This window comes from Exophiala viscosa (assembly GCF_022695815.1).
Source record: "Exophiala viscosa unplaced genomic scaffold EDD37scaffold_1, whole genome shotgun sequence".
NCBI classification, from domain to species: Eukaryota; Fungi; Ascomycota; class Eurotiomycetes; order Chaetothyriales; family Herpotrichiellaceae; genus Exophiala; species Exophiala viscosa.
Window position 1 is genome coordinate 1,121,804 of NW_026944353.1, and position 19,331 is coordinate 1,141,134.

Sequence of the window (19,331 nt, forward strand, 5' to 3'; positions counted from 1 at the left end):
GTCGAATACCGTAAAATGATGATGGCGACGATCTGTGGCTAAGAGGAATCAAGATGCGCAGCGATCGCCGCCGATGGACGGTGCCGAAGCGAAGGCGCCGGACTGGCTCTTGCGATCGCGGGGGCCTCTTAGGCTCTTAGCCCAAGTGCCTGAAAGTGCCCGCGACCGAGGTGACTTACTTGGGTGAGTTAGTCAGCCCGGATTTGCCTTTTGGCGACCTTCTTAGGCATTTGGATCGGCCGATGTCTGTTTCGGAATTTAACACTCGTCCAGAGACACGTAAAACCGGGCAAGAGAGTCCTTCATGGAGAAGAAATGCAATGCAAACGTCACGGCCGTTGCGGTGGATTAGTTGTGCTGATCACTTGACCAAAGCCTCATCTTTGACAAGTTGACTTTCTTCTTTGTCCATGCATCGTTTTGATCCAGTACCGACAGCTGCTTTCCTAGCCTCAACGGCTGCCATTCTTCATTGCGAACAGGGCTCCTGGTGCCTACTGATGATGAGATTAGCAAAGTATCTATCCAGTGTCCCTGTTCGCCTTTGTTCCAGACATTGGGTCACGACTACAAACTGCCTGCCGCATGTCATCTCGATTTTGCAGATTCTTACCCCATGCAGCCACCAACGCAGATCAACCTCTTGAAACGCGGGTAAATGCAGCCTGCGGGTCGGGACCTACCATAGTAATGGATCCCTGCCAAAACACCGGGACGCACATCATCGGATATACAAGCGCTTCCGTGATATCGCGAGTTACACCTGAGGATGGGCTGCACGTCTGGATTAAAGACATGCAAAAGTTGATGATGAGACAGAACGGACCAACAACAACGAAGCCCAAAAGTCATATCTCGGCGAAACTGAATGGTAAGCCGACAGCTTCCCACGGTGGCCTCCTATCATAGCATAACATACGGAGCACAATTTTCGTGTCTGTCTCTGGAACAGAACACTTTGGCGGTGCTGTGTACGATTTGTCGCCCTGCACGCGACAAGATGCGTCAAATCGATGAAACTTCCACCTGCCACAGAAGGGCGGTCTTCTTGAGGCGATGTCTGGCACTCTCTCGTACCATATCTGCCTCGTATTTGACCTATTTTCCATGCTCTATCATATCGGTATGAATCAGAGCCAGCTCAGGTATGATTAAGCTCTCTATTTCCATTCCTTCGGTGACTGTGCCCCCTTCCAGATCTACAGGCTCTGGGTCATGCTTGCCTTCTGCCTTTCCCACTAATTCCTCCACTCCAGAGAGGCTCTTGGACCGCCGAGCCTTGGGTACTCGCAACCACCTCTCCCCGCCATCTCGTGTGACGAAGACCACCTCCCACTTGCGCGTGGTCAGTAGATTGCCAATCACCAGATCATGCCGATATCTCTTAAGGGCTTGCTCCGCCTTGGACACCAAAAGGTTGGGATCGGTCTCGAGCTTGAAGCTGACTATCATACTTCCCTTTGGGGCCCAGGAATGAACCAATGTGCTGAGAAACTTTGGGACCGGGTCAAGGTTGATCACCAACTGCCGACTGGCCCCAGAACCTGAACTTCCACCTTTGTCGTCCCTAGACTGGATTTTGTGCTCTTCCATTCGTTCTCTGGGGATGAAGAAGTCGGACACTGCCGCAGCTAGGTAGAACAATGCGCGACTATCAAGAGGCCGCATGAGAACAGCAAGGCTGCGTAATTGAAAGAGATAGTCTGTTACTGTGGTGAAAGGTAGCAGAAGCAGTAATCGGTTCTGCTTCGCGAATTGGTATTGCTGCAGAACCCGCCGCATTTTGTCCTGGTATTCTTTCCGGACAACAACTCGTCCGTCATTGCCATCGGACTCTTCCATGAAATCGAGGAAGCAATTCGTGCTGTGACTGTAATGTCGAGAGTATGGTAGGAGGCTGTATTGGCGATGTAGGAAAATAACGGCATAACCTTCTTGCAAGAAGTACTCTGCTGATGTGGCACCGCGTGTACCAGCAGAAAAGTTATCAATGAATCGGACTGTCTGGTTTTCCAACGGCACAGTCGTTCCTCCTGAAGTGACCAGGACGATCCGTCGATTCGGAGAGTTTTCTAGATGATATTGGATGAATTCTCGCGCTAAGGCTTGGTGCTTTGATAACGACTTGGGAGTTGGATGCTTGTCGAAGTATTCGTCAGCATGTTCAGAATTTGGCAAAGCTCCATTGGGCTGCTGCTGGGACATGATAGCTAAATCAAAGCTCGAATGATCGTGATTGATATTGGTTCACGATACCTAGACTGGTGAGAACCGGTGAGAGATATCGCTGCTGCTGAAAATGAGATCACACCGAAAATGTAGACAGCCTGCAGAAATCACCCAATGAGTCAGTGAGACGGAAAGTCATTTAGCAAGAAAAAGTGAAGCTTCCTCTCGACCGACGGACGTTGGAGAGATTGAGTATGAGAACTGCAGTGTAAACACCATCATACGTGATAAGGGATAATCATTGAAGATCTTCTCGATGAAGTGAGAGGTCCATGGAAGAAGACTCGGTGTATGTCTAGGTATAGTGACCGGATCAAGCCAGAGTCATGCTTGACGATTGCACTGTCAGTGTCTCGTCTGGTATAGATGGGATGGTGTTTGCTCTGATCACGATAGAATTCATGAGCCGAGGCATTTCTAGTACTCCGTAACGTTTGTCATTTGAAAAAATGCTCCGGACGAGCAGAAAGGACAAACGTCACATTTCTAAGACTAATCCCGATTCAGTTGTATGTAGCGCTAGGGCGAACCGCAAGGCTGACTTTCGATATTCACGCTCCTGAATTCTATTTCATTTATCCCTCACTTTCGTATTCGAATTCTCGTATCGATGGCCGGTTCTACATCCCTCCTCTCAATATAGAATGAATGGCCTCTTAGCTTGACACTATCCTAAGTCAAGCCTATTTAGCGAATGAATGTACTCCAGCGATCACGTCCCAAGAACAGGTTCCGAGGCGGACCCCAGGCTGTTTACTGATTCGTACCCTGATGCGTTTCATTCGCAAGGTGGTCGGTCTGGCTTCGCTACTCCACCGCGCCTTTCACACAGGTCATAGCGCCATGTTCGCGTGATCGCAATGAAACGATACTCAGGACATGGCTGAAGCAAAGTAGTATTTCGGTCTGACGCACTTTACAATGTCCAATAAGCTAAGTCGTTCCTTTCGTATCAGACGTATTTCAAGGTTATTGTGGTCCTTCCGCACTCCTATCTCGCGTTGTGTGAAGGCAGTGTAGGTTCAAGCCCTTACTCTCGTCAACATAAATGGGGGAAACACCCACACTGGCGGTTTCGAACCCCCAGCTCCCTACCACTCTGATTCTATCACGACCGCCCCTACAGAGACGAACAATCAACTTCAAGCATGGTGCACATTGCCGAAGGCTCCTACTGGATCTATGCTCCAACCAAAGGTGTCTCCATCGCCTTTGCGGTGCTTTTTTTCATTTCCTTTGTACTCCATATCTGGCAGAACAACCTAAAGTATAGGTCCTGGAGAATCGGTTTTCTCCTTCCCTGGGCCGCCGCACTCTTCATCGCAGGATTTGGCCTTCGCGAGCGTGGGGCATACGACTTCGGGAATCTGGGCGTATACATTGCCAGCACGGTCCTTTTGTTCATCGCTCCTCCAGTCTACAATGGCGCCAACTACTTCGTTTTCGGGAGACTGTTGTACTACCTCCCATACCTCTCACCACTCCATCCTGGACGAGTGTGGACGACCTTTGTCGCTCTCGATATGGTGGACGGGGTGATAGCTGGGATCGGCGCGTCTTATGCGGCTAATGCGAAAAACAGCGCGTCCACCATCAACACCGGCATCATTCTTGGCAAAGTTTCCCTGTTCCTTCTGCTGGCCATGGCTCTAGGGTTCATATCTCTCGTCGTCATTTTCCACCGGCGATGTCTAGCAGCCGGCGTCTTCAACTACAAAACCAAGGTCATCATCTACGAGCTGTACGCATCCTGCTTCCTTATACTCATTCGCAACACCTTTCGTACTGCGGCGTTCTTCTATGGACCCCTCTCGCCAGCAAATGACGATGAGGTCTTGTTTTGGGTACTCGAAGCCCTTCCAATGTTGGCAAACACTTTCCTCCTGAACATGTATCCACCTGCAAAATACCTCCCCGCCAACCATAAGATCTACTTAGCCGTGGATGGTCAAACAGAACTTGAAGGACCAGGCATGGTGGACAACAGACCCGTTTTGTTGACACTCTTTGATCCCTTCGATATCGCGGGACTGGTGACGGGGGCCGACAACAAAAACAAATTCTGGGAGAGCGATGGTATCGGTGGACCAAGGAACTCAGTCACTGGCCTGGACGACCTGGCAAGGGAAAGAGATGTCGAAGGAGTACCAGCCAAAAGGTGAAGTTGCTGCTGAATGGAGAGGTCTATGGGAGTTGGTTTCGTAATTTGGCCTGTTGGCATAGCTGCGCATCATTATGTTTCGAACAGATTGTCATCATCAGGGAGGGGCTGTCCTGGCTCGGAGTATGCTATCAGCCTGGAAGAAAACGATGTGCAAATCTCAATGTCAGATGTGGGATGTGACAATGAACTTGTGTTCCGTGTCTACTGCCCCTGTGCTCTGGTCTTCCCTGCCACCGGAACGGAAGAACGAGTACACCGACCTCGTAGATCACGGAAAAGCTTTCCGGGTCTTCCCGGCGCTAGTTTGACGTCAGGTAAGATGTCGTCATATTGTAGAAGGATTTATTGTACTTCAAAACAACACTGACTCAAAGTGACAAGTTGTCTTCTCAAAGAACGTCAAATACTCAAGCCTTTTGAAGCAGTAACATTGTAACATACACACAAGACGGTTATTCGAGAAACTCATTTGATCGCCAACATGACCGACCGGACACAAGACACGACTAAGGGCGTGCTGGGCGACGTCAAGTCCGCACTGAAGGGTATCAAAGGCGCCGGCGATACCATCCGTGGCACAGTCAATGAATCGGTCGACACAGCATTCGACGATAAGCAGGGCCAAGTGGAAAACCGAGCTGTCAAAGAAAAAGGAGAAGCAGATGTGAACGCTGCCGACCAACGTCTCAGTGGTGGGAACAATACCGGACTGAAGACTGGAGGAGTTAGTGGAACGACAACGACAACTACCGGTGGCGCCACGACTGGCGCTGGAGCCCACTCAGGAGGTGTTGGCAACTTGAGGAGTGATGTACCCCAGACAGGTCTCGGCGACGAGCCTGGTTCGACAACTCAACGTTATTGAAGGGAGAGACACGTGAATTGGACGACTCATCGCACTGCTTTGTTGCTGCGATGTCAACAATCATCCTTACAGTTTCTTCTGCCATGTGACTGCACAACGAAATCTATCAACATAGGTAGCTGCTTCTCTTTGCACTGCTTTGCAAAGGTCGACCTCTTTCCCAAACTTCTTGTTGAAGGCTTCCTTCCTTCGCTCCCGCAAATCATTGTGTCTTTCTTGCAACGTCAAACGCTCAGCAACAGTGTCTTTGTCCTCCCAATCTACTCCTGATTGACAACATTACATCGTGACTGAGGTCAAGGTAGTGTTATACTCTGCTTACGCAAATCACGCCCAATCTTACAGTCTTTCTCAGGACCATGGCTTCCCCTGTCGGCAAGCCTGAGCAAGGCCTTCCTCCTACGCAGTCAACGAACCTTCCAGCCGCAAGTACAGCAAACAACAAACAAACTGCCGCCGAAAGTGTGGGACGCACACGCTCAGATCCCATAGCTTCTCTTGGAACATCTCTTTATGCCCGTCCTCTGCCAGCCTTCGGCAAGGTTGGACGTTTGACACCGATGGGTCCCTTTGGTTCAACTCCTCATGCCACTTATCTAGCACCTTCTGGCCACCCAAGATCTTCTAATTCTCCAAACACTGCGCCGTTCGTCAATAACGTCTCTGGATATCTCGCACAGCAGATAACCCAATTTTCAAACATGAGAGATACGAGTCAGGGATCTGATAGCTCCACCATGTCGTCGGCATCCGCTCGCATGGACGACGTCAGACCGGGACAAGAGGAGCTAAACAAGGATCAAGGCTATCTCCGCCTAGTCCACGGTCCTATGGGAAATCTGCAGCAGACCAGCCACACAAACCCCGGCCCGCTAGGCACCGCAGGAACAACATTGGAAGAACTCAAGACGACACCATTGTTTTCCGGTCAAGTGCTAAAGGATGTACGGCATGGAAAGATTGGGGATTTCACAGGTCAGGATGAAGCTGGGATTTTCCCTCAATATGGACTTCTAGGGGGCCGTATTGAGACATACTCGCGTTCGAACGCACTCTCTGTGCCACCAATACCGACTACCGAAAATCTCGTGTTCTCCAACATAAATGCTCCTTGGTCAGCATTTATATGTGGCTCGCAGGGTGCTGGGAAAAGTCATTCATTGACATGCCTGCTCGAGAATTGTCTCATGTCTGAGTCACCTGCAGCTGTCAATCCAAAACCACTGGCTGGACTCGTCTTTCATTACGACAGTTTCAGCGGCAATGCATGCACGCAACTTTGCGAAGCAGCATATCTCTGCTCAGCTGGCATTCCGGTTCGTGTCTTGGTCTCACCAAGCAACTTCCACGCCATGCACAAGTTGTATTCGAACCTTCCAGGTTTGCCTGACGACGTTCCAAAACCCAAGGTCGTTCCACTTCGGATACAGCAGCAGCAACTCGATGTCACTCGCATTATGACATTGATGGCCATGAACGACAAGGGGCACACACCATTGTACATGGAAGTGCTGTATCAGGTACTTCGTGACATGGCTATGGAGAACAATGGCAGCTCGGGTATAGACTACCGGGCATTCAAGGCACGTCTGGGAGCACAAGGATTCAAAGGCGACCAACTTGGACCACTCGGACTACGGCTTCAGCTCCTCGAGTCATTCCTTGCAGACCCGGACCAGTCGGCGGAAGCCCAGAATTTGTTGGATGGGATCTTCACGTCGACACAAGGCACACTGACGATTGTCGACCTCAGCTGCCCCTTTGTTAACGAAAACGACGCCTGTGCTTTGTTCACTATCTGTCTGTCGTTATTCATGGAAAACCGCGGGGATTGTGGTCGAGTCATTGCCCTAGATGAGGCACACAAGGTCGGCGACATTCCTCCCCGGAATATGTACGTTCTTGCTAACAAATCGCAGTTTTTGACAAAGTCTGGTGAGGCAGAGAAGCTCACTGAGCAGCTGGTCTCCATCATCCGTCAACAACGCCATCTGGCCAGTCGTGTGATTGTCGCAACCCAAGAGCCTACTCTTGCTCCGTCACTCATGGACTTGTGCAATGTGTCCATTGTTCATCGATTCAACTCCCCGGCATGGTTCAAGGTCTTGAAGGAGCACCTTGCAGGGGCAAGCCTCAGTAATGACCATGACGGTGAGGAACTCTTCCAGACTATTGTGGGTCTGCAGACTGGTCATGCTTTGGTGTTTTGTCCTACGGCGTCCCTGGATGTCGACAATGGTGCTGTCCGCCGCTTGGGATCGGCGTACGTCAAAGCAAAGATCAGATCCCGAGTGGCCTTTGATGGCGGCAGGAGTATCATGGCATCGGGTGAGGCTGTAGCCGCTGGCGTTGGAGGATTTGTTGGCGACAACATCATCCGCCCATTCAATCTTCCCGGCTCCAACCCCAGAGGCAATGGTCCTGCTCGTGGAATGGTCGCGGGTCCTTCCAGGCCAAGAACAGCGACAGCGACCTCCATCTTGGCGGAAGCCGACGTCAGCATCAACGATGGCAATGCCCCTGCCGCAAAGGGCGGTCCTCCTGTGCCCACTGAGCCGCCAGTGACGGTCAATGCCGACAATGCGGAGGTATGTCTACGCGCTGAGGTGACCGACTCCCTCCATCGCGATGCGAATACTCTGGCGTTCAATCGGGTTCGAACTGCTGCAGCCGCGAAGGCAGGCTTACCTGCTGGTTTCTTCTCTGAGAAAACATGGATCAAGAGGAGCAAGAAGATCATCAAGGACCAAATCGTAAGACGTTCCACGCCATTGAACTACGTGAGCAGCTTGCTAATTCAATTCCTAGGCGAAACACACAGAAGCATATCATATTCCGAAGCCGCGTAGCACTTGAGCGCACAACGACTGCATAAGATGTGGACGACGGGGAAGGGGTTTCTGTGGGTGCTTACGTGGTAGTAAGCTATGACAGCATCTGCTACCGCAGGTTGGCGGATTAGGGGTCTATTATGTGTGTTTAGGAGCAACGGAAGTTGACTGGAGATGCTACGAAGTAGGGACGCAGTTTGCTATTTCAAGGAACAGTGGCATATGCAATCTCCTACCAGGCCATCATTTTGGCTGCACGTGTGGCAATGGCGTGTAGGAACTGTCTGAGGTAGATATCAATATGAAAGAGCTGTGCATCGATGCGTCTTTCCCAGCATAGGTGTTTCTGGAGAAAAGCTTGGGCTGGCGTAGGTGGGTAGAATCGAGTATGTGGAAAAGGATGTGTATCCCGCCTTATCAGTAAGTGGTAGACTGGATATTGACACAATAAAGCTCCTCTGATTGTCATTATGTTTGCGTCTACACGCGCAACCATTATCTGAGAGGCCATGTTGGTACCGTTGAGCGGTACCATGGTCTGAAGAAATGGATTATGATAATCTTGAATGAAATAGGAATCCAACGAATCCTTCCATGCTCGCTCATGAAACACAATGCTTTTTGTGAACAACCGCCGAAAGAGAAATCAAGAGAGCCCAAGAGGCTGTGAAGAATGAAGAATAGCCCCTGACCAGACCCGACCTGGCCTGACCTAAGCTGCTGTGAAGAAAACCGCTCACTCAATTCCTAGCCCGCATCCTGACCTTCTTCTGCAGCGCAGGAGGTGGCGAAGGTAACGTGCCGTTGTTGCCGGATGTATATTCGACGGGCATCGTAGGCCAGGCATCCACGCCATCGAGCAGAACGACAGCCATACCGCCGGACATGTGTGTCTGGATATGGCAATGAAACAGGAAGGCTCCAGGGTTGACGACTTGGTAGCGCAGGGCGAGCCATGTGCTGTTTCCTTGGATGGGAGTTGTTGTGTACTGTAACCATATGTTAGTATGTGGTTCGAGTGAGGGAGGAGTAAGAGGGTTGTACTTACACCATCGCGTAGTGGTGGATTCACAAGATTGAATGTCCCCTCTGGCAATTCGATCGCGGCTTCACTGACAGAACTCCATGTCCATGGTCCAACGCCCCGGCCTAGCACGTACGCTTTGTTGCTGTGTTTGTGCAGCGGGTGCGGTTGGGCTAAAGGCCCATCAGTCTGGACGATCAGATCGACCCATTGGCCCATTGTAGTTTTGTAAATGAGGTCGCTTTCGTCTATCGATGCGGGGTTCTCGGAGAGTAAGGGTGTGGAATCTTCCATGCTCATGTTGAACGCCTCGAGACCGCCAAGCGTCCATTGGTACGCGCCGTACGGTTGACCCATTTTCTTGATGTTGAATGCGTATGTGACGTCCGCTTCGGGGGCGGGCGCGGACGGTGGGTACGGCGCTGCCCGGTCGTCGTCGAATATGGTGATGTCGGTCAGATTCGTGCCGGCGAAGTTCATGGCTGATAGGGCGTTGGGGTCGGCGTTCGCGGGACCGGTTGAGCCGGTGTAATTGAGGATCCCGAAGCCACTGATGATCTGGTTGAAGCCGTCGTTCGCGACGCGGAGCGCGTACTGTGCGGGCGTTTGGTCGAGAGGGATGAGAACGGAGTAGCGGTCGCCATTGTTGATCACGACTTGGTCGACGAGTTGGGGCGTGATGTACCCGCCGTCGACGGCGTAGACCCACATTTTGTGCCCGTCGATTGTGAACTTGAGGAGTTCGAAGCCGCCTGGGTTGATGAAGGTGAAGGCGGCGTATCCCTTGGCTTGATCCACTTCAAAGGTGGCCATTGACCCGAAGGATGCTGTGCATTCTTCGTACGCATTTGATGGGAGAGCGGCTGTGTCGAATGTGAAATTGCCCTGGATGGCTGCCAGGTTTGGAGGCAGACAGCCCTTGTTGGTGAGTTGTGGTGGACTCGCCGAGGACAGAATGCCTTGGACTATGGGGCTGGTGTAGGCTGTGATTTCATCCCGACTCAGACACCATTGAGCACCCATTCCGTTCAAGAGGATCGAGTCGGCACAAGCGAAGTCGATGTTGGCGGCCTTTTCTTGCTCATGTAATTCTTGCGAGGTGTACTTGTAGTAATCTGCGACGAATACGGTCTGCTGGTCTTTCTCTGCGGCTTCCATTGCTGCGATCGCTGACGAATCGTTGCTGATGAGCGAAAATGGCTTCGAGGCCTCGTTGTCTGAGATTATAATGGCACCGTATAGGCCGTCCATGATTTGCGAACGGTAATGGGCGTGGTAAAAGTATGATCCGGACGCATCGGCGGTCCATTTGTAGAGGAAAGAAGAGTTGGGAGCGATAGGTCGTTGCGATAATCCTGGTACGCCATCTGACCATGGTGTTCCCTGCTGGACAATACCGTGGAAATGGATTGTCGTTTCATCTGGAAGCTGATTGTGGACGAGGAACTCGACACAGTCGCCAACCTGCGCCTTTAACGGAGGACCAGGAAATGTCCCATTAGTGAGGATCATCTTGCGTGGTGTTCCTCCATTCGGTGAGTAGTCCTCCCATGTCAGTGTGACTTCGAATTGGACAGTACTAGAGGTGTTAAATCTTTTCGTAGGTATTGATAATGGGGAGGCATATGTGAGTATAGCAAGCGACAAGAACGACAGAACATGAATGAAGCGTGAGAGACCCATGGTTACCAGTAAGCACATGTGAAAGTGAAGGTAGTCAAACAGCGACCAAGGTTACTCACATATATCAGGATGGCATGAGGCATGATATAATGGAAGACTTGCATACAAAGAACGCAGTGTCGTGTGAGCGAGGTTGGGGGTCATGATACTATTCAATAGGACGAGTCAATAGATCCCTCCTTGCCTTGCTGCAGCTCTCCAGCTAAGACTTGATCGTGGCAGGATGTCGGAAAGTTGCAGTGGCACAGCAGTATTGCTTGCAGCAGAGACTACTGTTGGGGATGCCATATTTGGATTGAAACTGGGTGGCGGCAGTTCAGTATATTGATGCATGAAAGCATAATGTCATTAACCTCCGCAAACTCGTGGTTCGGACAAGCTAATGGATCAGTCACTGATCCACAGCTATAGGCCTCAAAGTCCTTCTGGAAGGTTTTTGTTGTAAAGAAGAGGTTGGCTGTTGTCGATTAGTGACAATATTCCTTTGGAGAGCCTTGCGCAATGACCACTGACGTCAATAGTCGATAGAAGGCCTCTAAAGTCAATGCGCTTGGCCTTGAAACAATGAGATGCATACAGAGACAAGCAGTAGTTGCAGCAACGAGGAGGTTGGTGATCGACGTTGCCGTAGGGCCCGGGCGGGCGGTGGAACTGTGGCTATTGTTCCCCAGACACCGCCAGAGATCAATGCGCCACAGATAAATAGGCTGGGTCCTCTTGCTGGTCCGTTCATCTAGAATCTTCAAACATAAAATTGACGAAATATATGTGGAAGGCTGGAGTCTGCATGAAATCTGCAAAGAGGACAATTGACAATGAGCAGGCCAGCCTGGTGAGTGTGAGCATCATGGGACGGTTGTTTCCATGGTAGGTTGAGATGACAGAGTCGATCGGACTCAGGTAAGCGGTTTCACATGCTCTCAACCACCATGTCAGCGGCGGCCTGAAGTTGCATGCTCGTCATCATCAGAGGGATAACAGGTATCTGTGGGTGTGGATGCTGCGATGAAGAGATATGGTGCATGGAAAGAGAAAGAGAAGCTGTTTGAGGTGTGGGCTTATTCAGGTGGTGCCTGCCAAGGCGCCAGATATACGCCGAGAAAGCCCAAAGTTTCGCATACGACTAGGTGCCCTAGGCGCTGCAACGCCCAGGAATCGTGTCTCCATAGGCATCATCTCAACCTGCCGACCAAGCATAATAAGCAAGAGCATGCAGGCCCACAGCTGCCTCAAAAAGCTCGACCTCACCTCATTTTTGACCCAACCGACAGAGATGCTTCATACACAAACTCTCATGTGTGATCTCACTTGTCTAGTATCTGCGCAAAGGCAAATGTATCGTCAGTTGCCTGATAATATGTGCATGCACGCGATAACGTGCTGCTTGCGACACGGAGGAAAAATTTGAGAGTTTCCGAGCCATGGTTCAAGATCGCGTTGCGAATGAGTAAGCCCACCATATTCACGTCGTTTCCTGACAGACTTAGAGTGTCGATATGTGATTCTGCTTCTCGATGGAAGAACGCGTCAACAAAGCATCGTGCATCTCGACTCATATAGGTAGGCAGGTGAAGGTTGCTGGTATCTCACAACCTGCGGAAGCGGTTAGCTCCAAAGATGTTGTGCCTTGCATTGCTGGCCAACGAAAGGCCTCGTATCAACCATGTGACATGACGACAACGGCGCTTGACATCAGGTCAATATCGAACGATCATTGTCGGGCGATATCGATGAGGCACGGATCCATCGTCCTGTGGTGAAGTACTTCCGATTGCACGCTACTGTATTGAAGTCATCAACAGGACTAAGAGCGCTTTACTGAACACCCTCACCACTCAACGTTCCAACAGGCCAACAATCAACAAGAAACGACAGCCAGCATGGCTTCGCCACCGGCATATTCAGACCGCGCAGATCCCAGAGGAGACCGATTGCCACCATATAAGGCTTCGCATACCTTCGCCAGCAGCCAAGAAGAGTTGGCTGCTCTGAGAGAATTCGCACAAGCCAAGATGTACGTCCAGCCAGGCACCGACGGCACGTTACCCGACGTCAGGACCGGTATGGGTATGAAGAGTCTGGCCTGGGGAGGTCCCATGCAGACCGGAAGCCCTCAGACCACCAATTGGCCTGATATGAAACCCGAGACCAACGAAGAGAGGAAACAGCGAAAGGCTGAGGAGAAGGAGCAAAGGAAGGCTGAGCGCGAACGACGGGGGAGTGTCGCCCGGCGCCTTGTCAGAGTGATAAGTGGTGGTAGCAGGGACGGCAACGCTGAGTCGCTGAAATGAAGCTGTCAGATTGATTCGGTCAACATGACTTACTCGGGTTCGGTTGCAATCACCCCTGGTGCGATGCAATGATGGCCCCAGACCACAGGCTGGCGCCTGGATGTATGAATACTTGGGACATGCCGTGACGTCTTAATGGGAACAACATTGTCTCGTAGCGGTGGTGAGGTACAAGCACGTGTAGAGACTCTCCTCTACGCCAAGCAGTCTTCACATTCACGATTAATTGTCCTTGATATATTGCAAAATTGGAATTTCTGCCACAACTTACAATGAAGCTAGACGAGGTGCCAAAAGGTACTCTCGTGGCCGAGTGGTTTACAACCGATGACATATACTTTAGCCTTAACTGTGAAAGTATTTCATTCGACTTCGGTTGCCCTAGACTCACCAGGGTTCGTTCGTTCCTCCTCTCCCTAACGGAAAAAACCAGTATGGCTGGTTTCACTTACCTACAACCTCCTGACTACCGGGTCCAGGAGCTTGGGGCAAAGTTTTTGTTTTTTATGTTGATCGTCCTCAAGTTTTTGCCCACGCTCCAATTTTACCAATGCCTATATCAACTCGATCTTGTCTCCCTTGCCCAGGATCTGAACCGACCTATAAGCCTCATCTAGACTTATCCTACCTGCCTCAAGGATCGCCGTCGTCATGACCGTGTTCTTCAACGTAGGCAAGCCCCTCTTATCCAAGTCCTCGAGACTGAGCCGGCCCTCATTCACCGCCGTCACGCCATCAATAAACTTCTCGAAGCTCACATAGCCATACCCGCTCTGTCCATTGAAGTTCCCTTCCTCATCAGGCGCATATCGCATGTAAAATGGATTATACCATTTCAGCGAACTACCAGAATGATCGTTCTCATCGACGACATCATACCCGCGCTTCGCTTGATTGACATTGACTTCACCTTGGGACGCGACATAGTGGAAATGCTGCTGCGAGTGCACTCCCGCGTTCATCGGCGCGGTCCAGCTAGCCGTGTAAATTCCCGTGGCGCGCTTCTCGTCGCTGCTCCGCACCCAATCGACCAGCAACGTGATGGTGTCTTCGGTGCCTTTGACGCATCCCACTTCCTCCGAAATACCAAGACTCGCGCTTGCCCTCACGCTTGCGGGACGCCATCCTGCGTCCCTGACCATCCACTCGCAAACGTCCACGTGGTGCGAGTTCAAGTAGTACGAGATATCCGACTCCTTGCCTGCCCAGGCCTTGAACGTGGCTAGCTGCGACTTGGGCTGCGACATGTAGCTGTAGAAGTAGTTGAAGTCGCCGAGGTTGCGGGACCGGAACTTGGCGTCCGCATACGCTGGGTCGAAACGTTTGTGGTGCTCGATGTACACGAAGACATTGTGTTTCTGGGACAGAGAGACGAGCTCGAGATGGTGCGAGAGCAGTTTGGTCGCGGGTTTGGTGATGAGGACGTGGTTGCCGTGCTCGATGGCGTATTTGGCTATGTCGTAGTGCGTTGAGTCCGGTGTGAAAATGGTCACGGCGGAACCTTTGGGCAGAGCGTCAATGGCTGCTTTGTATGCTTCGGGGTCGGATTTGTCGTCTGAGGGGAATGACTTGAACGACACGTCTAGCCCGTTGTAGGCTTCTGAGATGTTCTTCTGCAAGTGCTGTCTGATGGCAGGGAACTTTTGGCCCGATACACCTGCCATGGATAGGTCTGAAACTTTTCCTCGCCGACGTAAATCGAAGACTGTTGTTCTCGTTAGTCGCCCACTGTGCTGAGATTGGGTGGTGTGCAGTTTTTTTGCGTTGAGGCTTGGAACGCGGGACACTTACGAGTCAGCCCGACGACGCCTACTTTCTTGTCCGACGTTGAAGCTGCGCCTGATACAAAGCCTGTGGTGTATTCGCCCGTACCTACCATCAAGACCGCCGGAGGCGCCATGTTGTCTGGATAAACTGTCGTCCGCTTTAAGAATCTACTTGGCCGGGTTACAATTTGAGTCGGTCGTCGTCAGAATCTCAATCTGATATTGGCTGTTATCAGAGAAAGGCCGCAACAGACTGTTTTAGTCTTCGTGACGTTGAGGAAAGAGAGCCGTGACGATGCAAACCCCAACTATGAAGCAATGCGGCTAATTAAGCAATTAAGTAATCCATAGTTGAAATAGCCGTTGAAGCGGAGAAGTTGATTCTTTTCATTCGCCGGAGGACTGCCCGCCTGGGCTTTGGGGAATAGGCGGCAAAGGGAAGGATACCTGCCCGTGCAGCGCCCACGTAGCGCCCCATAGTCGGCTATTGACGCCGGAGCAAGCACCGAGTCGTTTCTCCATATGATATCTACCCCAAAGTCTGAAAGAGACCTTTACCTTGCATTTTCCTGTGGTCAAATCTTTGATTATTGGGTCGAAACAACCCTCACTCCAGCTGTGGTCCTCTTCTCCTTGTATCCAAAGATGTCGCGCCCCCAGTATCAATGGCCAGGGTGAAGCTTATACCACCAACGTCGTGCCGATCGTCATGGGTGGCAGTCTGTACTGTCATTTGAGGGGTGCACCGTCAGTGCCAGGTAACGAACTTTGTGACGATATGTCCTCTAGATGACAAGGAAGGGATATGCTTCCCAATGATATCGTGCAACAGTGCTTAGTAACATATAGTCTCGTTAGCTGACGGCATGATTGGGTGCTAGCCTGTGCTGCCCACGTAGGGGTGCGTTGACAGGCAGCTTTAAACACCCTTCCAAGGAGATGGCGACAGTCTCGAAGCATCGAAAACCCATATGCTATTAGCGTCAACGTGGTGCGACTCCGATGATGGTCCGCGTACGGAACATGAGGGCCATCAGCCGTGACTAGAAGGCGCTTTGCATTTGACAAGCACCGTAGACCGAATTACTCGGCACGAGCAGACACGGCTGAGTTGCATATCATGATGATGCTGCTGACCAGCGCGGTAAGGGAACGTTCCATCAGCTCTTCCAGAACGTAAGCTAGTCTTGCGCAATGACGTTTATGCCCAGCTCGCGTCCAAGCATCCCCAAAGTACGTCCGTATGAGGACAGAATTTGCTTCGTGAGTCAGATGACGAACCCCAACACGCGCATGACATGTAGACACGAGGATAGAATGTGTGAAAATCCCGACTTGAGTGGCCCCCACGGGTTGTGATGGACGAGTAATAAACCCCCGACTGCTTTCAGCCCAGCGACCCCGATAGCGATTGACAGGGAGAGCCGAAGCATGATTTCTAAGTTCGACTAAATGCAAATATCTTGATAAAGATGACGGACTTTGAAACGGAATTTGAAAGAACATCATGGGCATGCTATATCAACTCCTGGCAGTGGATATCGCAGAATAGGACATAGGGCTGGGGACAGGGGAATCTAGGCATAATATGTGCATTACATGGTATGTGCAAGGTATATCTGGTCTGCTTTCTAAGAACATGTATTTCTGGAAACATGCATCACCAAATGGAAGAAATGTCCTCGGTGATTCGTAAAAAATTACTCATCCGAAAAGATCACGGCTCTGCCGATGTGATGAACCGTGGCCCAGTAGGACCAAGCGATTCCCGAGCCTCGTGTTGCCGAATCCGACCTTGAGTATAGCGTACTATACCCATGACCCTCCAACGTCCTCCAATGGCGAGGCTATCCGAGGAGCGATCTACCTTGCGTGTCAACAAGACCAATAACCACCCAGGTTCGCTTGCCAGAAGGAGGATAGCATGTCGCCAGATAACGAAGCCTCGTTTGACCGGTGGGTAATGGTCTGACCCGCTTCGTTGTACGAAAAGCGACTACTGCTCAGGGCCACATACCTGACGAACATTTCCATGAGCAGGAAAGCGCGTTCTGCTGCATGCTGACACTCTCACGATATCTGGGGCGATAATCATAGTACCGAGGACACCCCGGGCAAGGAGCATCTTACCTAATTGTCCAGCCCTGGTGTGGTGGATCTTCCTGAGCCTCCTGAGTCTGGATCATTAGCCAGGTGATTGCAAGTTTCTCGCTCTTAGAGTTGTAGCCCCTTCGAATCGGTGCTGTGCAATAGCTAGAATAGTCCTCAAGCGCTTGAATTGCGGCACCAAGGAGTCTTTCATTATCAAGAGCCCCTTCCTTTTCGATTCCTAGACTTACTGAGACAACGTGTTTCATACTGCAGACACCTTGCAGACGACATCTTTGTGGCAATCGATTTTGCGGGGTCTTGTCCAGTTGTCATAATGCCGATCGGCAGGCCTCGCATACCAGGCACCGAGGAAGAAAGGGCAGAGGCCCGACGTGCAAAGGTGCGTGCCAACGTGCAGGCGTTCAGGAGGCGGCAAAAAGAGAAGAAGCTTGCAGGCCAGGCGGAAAGTCCCCGGTCGAATAGTAGCAAAGGCCATTCACCTCATAAGGCTGTGTCAGAGGCCGAAGACGATCAACAAGAGGCAGACACATCTTCCACTTTCCTGTCGCTCGAACCCATTTCACGGGAGCCCTTTGTCACATCCGAAGAGACGGAGCCCTGGCTGTGGGCAATTCCTTCCGAGTTCGGTGCCAAAATTGTCGGAACAACTTATCTAGACGCACTAATCAATGCCCTCCAAGACAAATATCTTCCGTCCCAGACAAATTTGGAACGAATCCAGTACGAACCCAAGAAGAGGTTCTCAATATGCTGCTCAACATGGATCACGTCGGCAACGCTCGAGATGGGAAGACCAGAGACAAAGGTGCTGATGGAAGCCCTCCTCGCAGCATCTTTGGCCATCATTGGCAGAGACCGAAACGATGAAGACATGACTCTTCACGCTGCATACGTGCAGACTCGAGCATTGCAGAAACTGCGACTCGCGTTATCGAGATATGCAGAAGGGGATAGAACCATATGTGCCACCATGCTGTCCCTGACAGCCCTCACCTGCGCCATGTCAGAGCTCATCGCGAACCAGTCGTGGGACAACTTCAACAGGCACCTCTTCGGGGTGGGTGCTCTCATCTTCTCCGGCGGCGTCGAAGCCCTCAACACGCAATCGGCGCAGGAACACTTTTACGGATACCGCGCCATGCAGGCACCCTTTCTCTTCATGCATAGGCAAAGAGCATTCCTGTCAAGCCCAGAATGGATCGACTTTCCCTGGAAGAAGGATCTCGAACTCGCCCAACACCCCCTCCATTCGGTGCTGGACATCGCTCTCAAGATCTTGCCAGAAATTGTCAAGCAAGACATGCCCAAAAAGTGGAAGCTGTCCTCGCTCGAGGAACGACTGCAAGAGGCCTGGGCCACGGTCGAAGAGCTGGACGAGTGGGAATTCAAACTGCGCTCGGAGCATCAAGGCGTAATATACCAAGAGAGATCGGCAAGTTGGGAAGGTTTAGCTGACTATTGTTTCGAATTTGAGCTGCTGTCGACCGCTATTGCCTTTTCGATCTATGCGGCTGTACGGATACATGTTGCTGCCCTGATCGCAAGAATCTCGAAGGACATTCTATCTCGTGATCCATCGGCAGATGTATATCCTGAGTCGGCTGTGTTGGAGGCACTCCGGTGGTCGAGGGTTGCATGCCAATGTCTGGAGTTCTTTCACACTGGCGACATGAAATTTACCGGACGGATAGTCACCCTCTGGCCACTGGAGACTGCATGGGAGTTTTTCGCACAGACACAAATTGAACACTTGATGAATGTTTCGACGGAACTGGCATGGTGTCGGTCCACAGCGGAGAAACTCACCAAGATGGGCATTCCTCCTTTTCAATGGCGGTGATACTGACGTTGTTGTTTTGTCATGAGAGATCGCGGTTAGCGTCACGTAGTGGTTTCTTGAGTTGCCTGCTGGGCAGTGTTATATGCACAGCCTGATGTTTGCTGTAGTTCAGACTCAACTGATTGACTTTGCCTCTGCCTCAACCGACTCAGCTTGAATCTAAGACCAATCATGATCATTGCCTCGTTGATGTTTGGAACGCGTAGAGTGTGCCTCGCCCAGATATCTGTAATGCTCCGCCACAATTGGTGGCGATAAGAGGCACGTGATCGTCATTATATTGTGGTTTATCGGATCTTGGCGAAGGCTGGGCATGAATTTGCCCGAATCTCATCCAACAGACTGACAGTTCTGCCCCTTTCCAGCTCGCCAAGATGATGGAACCCAATCAATATCCATCCCCGGTGCTGGGCATGAAGGAACACAAGAAGTCCAAGACCAACATGACGTTCGGCCAAGCCTCGTTCTCAACAATCCTAGAGTTTCGCCGTCACCAGAGAAAAGTCATCGCGCTTGAACGGTTCGC

The 19,331-nt window shown here is 51.2% G+C and overlaps 7 protein-coding genes across 7 annotated transcripts; 4 read left to right on the plus strand and 3 right to left on the minus strand.

Moving 5' to 3' along the window:
• Positions 1–1,098: 1,098 nt before the first annotated feature.
• On the minus strand, positions 1,099–2,205 carry EDD37DRAFT_603693 (phosphopantothenate-cysteine ligase; the record flags this gene model as incomplete). Its single annotated transcript, XM_062814671.1, has 1 exon — positions 1,099–2,205. The coding sequence occupies one exon, from the start codon at positions 2,203–2,205 to the stop codon at positions 1,099–1,101; it is 1,107 nt and encodes a 368-aa protein (XP_062674661.1).
• Positions 2,206–3,377: 1,172 nt separating this feature from the next.
• Positions 3,378–4,391, plus strand: EDD37DRAFT_603694 (uncharacterized protein; the record flags this gene model as incomplete). The annotated part of the gene is made up of 1 exon (XM_062814672.1): positions 3,378–4,391. One exon carries the CDS (start codon positions 3,378–3,380, stop codon positions 4,389–4,391), a length of 1,014 nt encoding a protein of 337 aa, XP_062674662.1.
• Positions 4,392–4,599: 208 nt separating this feature from the next.
• On the plus strand, positions 4,600–5,438 carry EDD37DRAFT_19298 (uncharacterized protein). Its single transcript, XM_062810109.1, has 2 exons — positions 4,600–4,707; positions 4,775–5,438. Exon 2 carries the CDS (start codon positions 4,875–4,877, stop codon positions 5,256–5,258), a length of 384 nt encoding a protein of 127 aa, XP_062674663.1. The 5' UTR covers positions 4,600–4,707; positions 4,775–4,874; the 3' UTR covers positions 5,259–5,438.
• Positions 5,291–8,470, plus strand: EDD37DRAFT_19525 (uncharacterized protein). The gene is made up of 3 exons (XM_062810130.1): positions 5,291–7,126; positions 7,178–8,011; positions 8,067–8,470. The coding sequence occupies exons 1-3, from the start codon at positions 5,618–5,620 to the stop codon at positions 8,112–8,114; spliced, it is 2,391 nt and encodes a 796-aa protein (XP_062674664.1). The 5' UTR covers positions 5,291–5,617; the 3' UTR covers positions 8,115–8,470.
• A 359-nt stretch (positions 8,471–8,829) lies between these two features.
• On the minus strand, positions 8,830–10,796 carry EDD37DRAFT_603697 (laccase TilA; the record flags this gene model as incomplete). The annotated part of the gene is made up of 2 exons (XM_062814673.1): positions 8,830–9,078; positions 9,138–10,796. The coding sequence occupies 2 exons, from the start codon at positions 10,794–10,796 to the stop codon at positions 8,830–8,832; spliced, it is 1,908 nt and encodes a 635-aa protein (XP_062674665.1).
• A 2,845-nt stretch (positions 10,797–13,641) lies between these two features.
• Positions 13,642–14,987, minus strand: EDD37DRAFT_557862 (NAD binding Rossmann fold oxidoreductase; the record flags this gene model as incomplete). Its single annotated transcript, XM_062813726.1, has 2 exons — positions 13,642–14,792; positions 14,879–14,987. 2 exons carry the CDS (start codon positions 14,985–14,987, stop codon positions 13,642–13,644), a joined length of 1,260 nt encoding a protein of 419 aa, XP_062674666.1.
• Positions 14,988–16,823: 1,836 nt separating this feature from the next.
• On the plus strand, positions 16,824–18,992 carry EDD37DRAFT_20313 (uncharacterized protein). Its single transcript, XM_062810195.1, has one exon. It carries the CDS (start codon positions 17,279–17,281, stop codon positions 18,803–18,805), a length of 1,527 nt encoding a protein of 508 aa, XP_062674667.1. The 5' UTR covers positions 16,824–17,278; the 3' UTR covers positions 18,806–18,992.
• Positions 18,993–19,331: the final 339 nt, after the last annotated feature.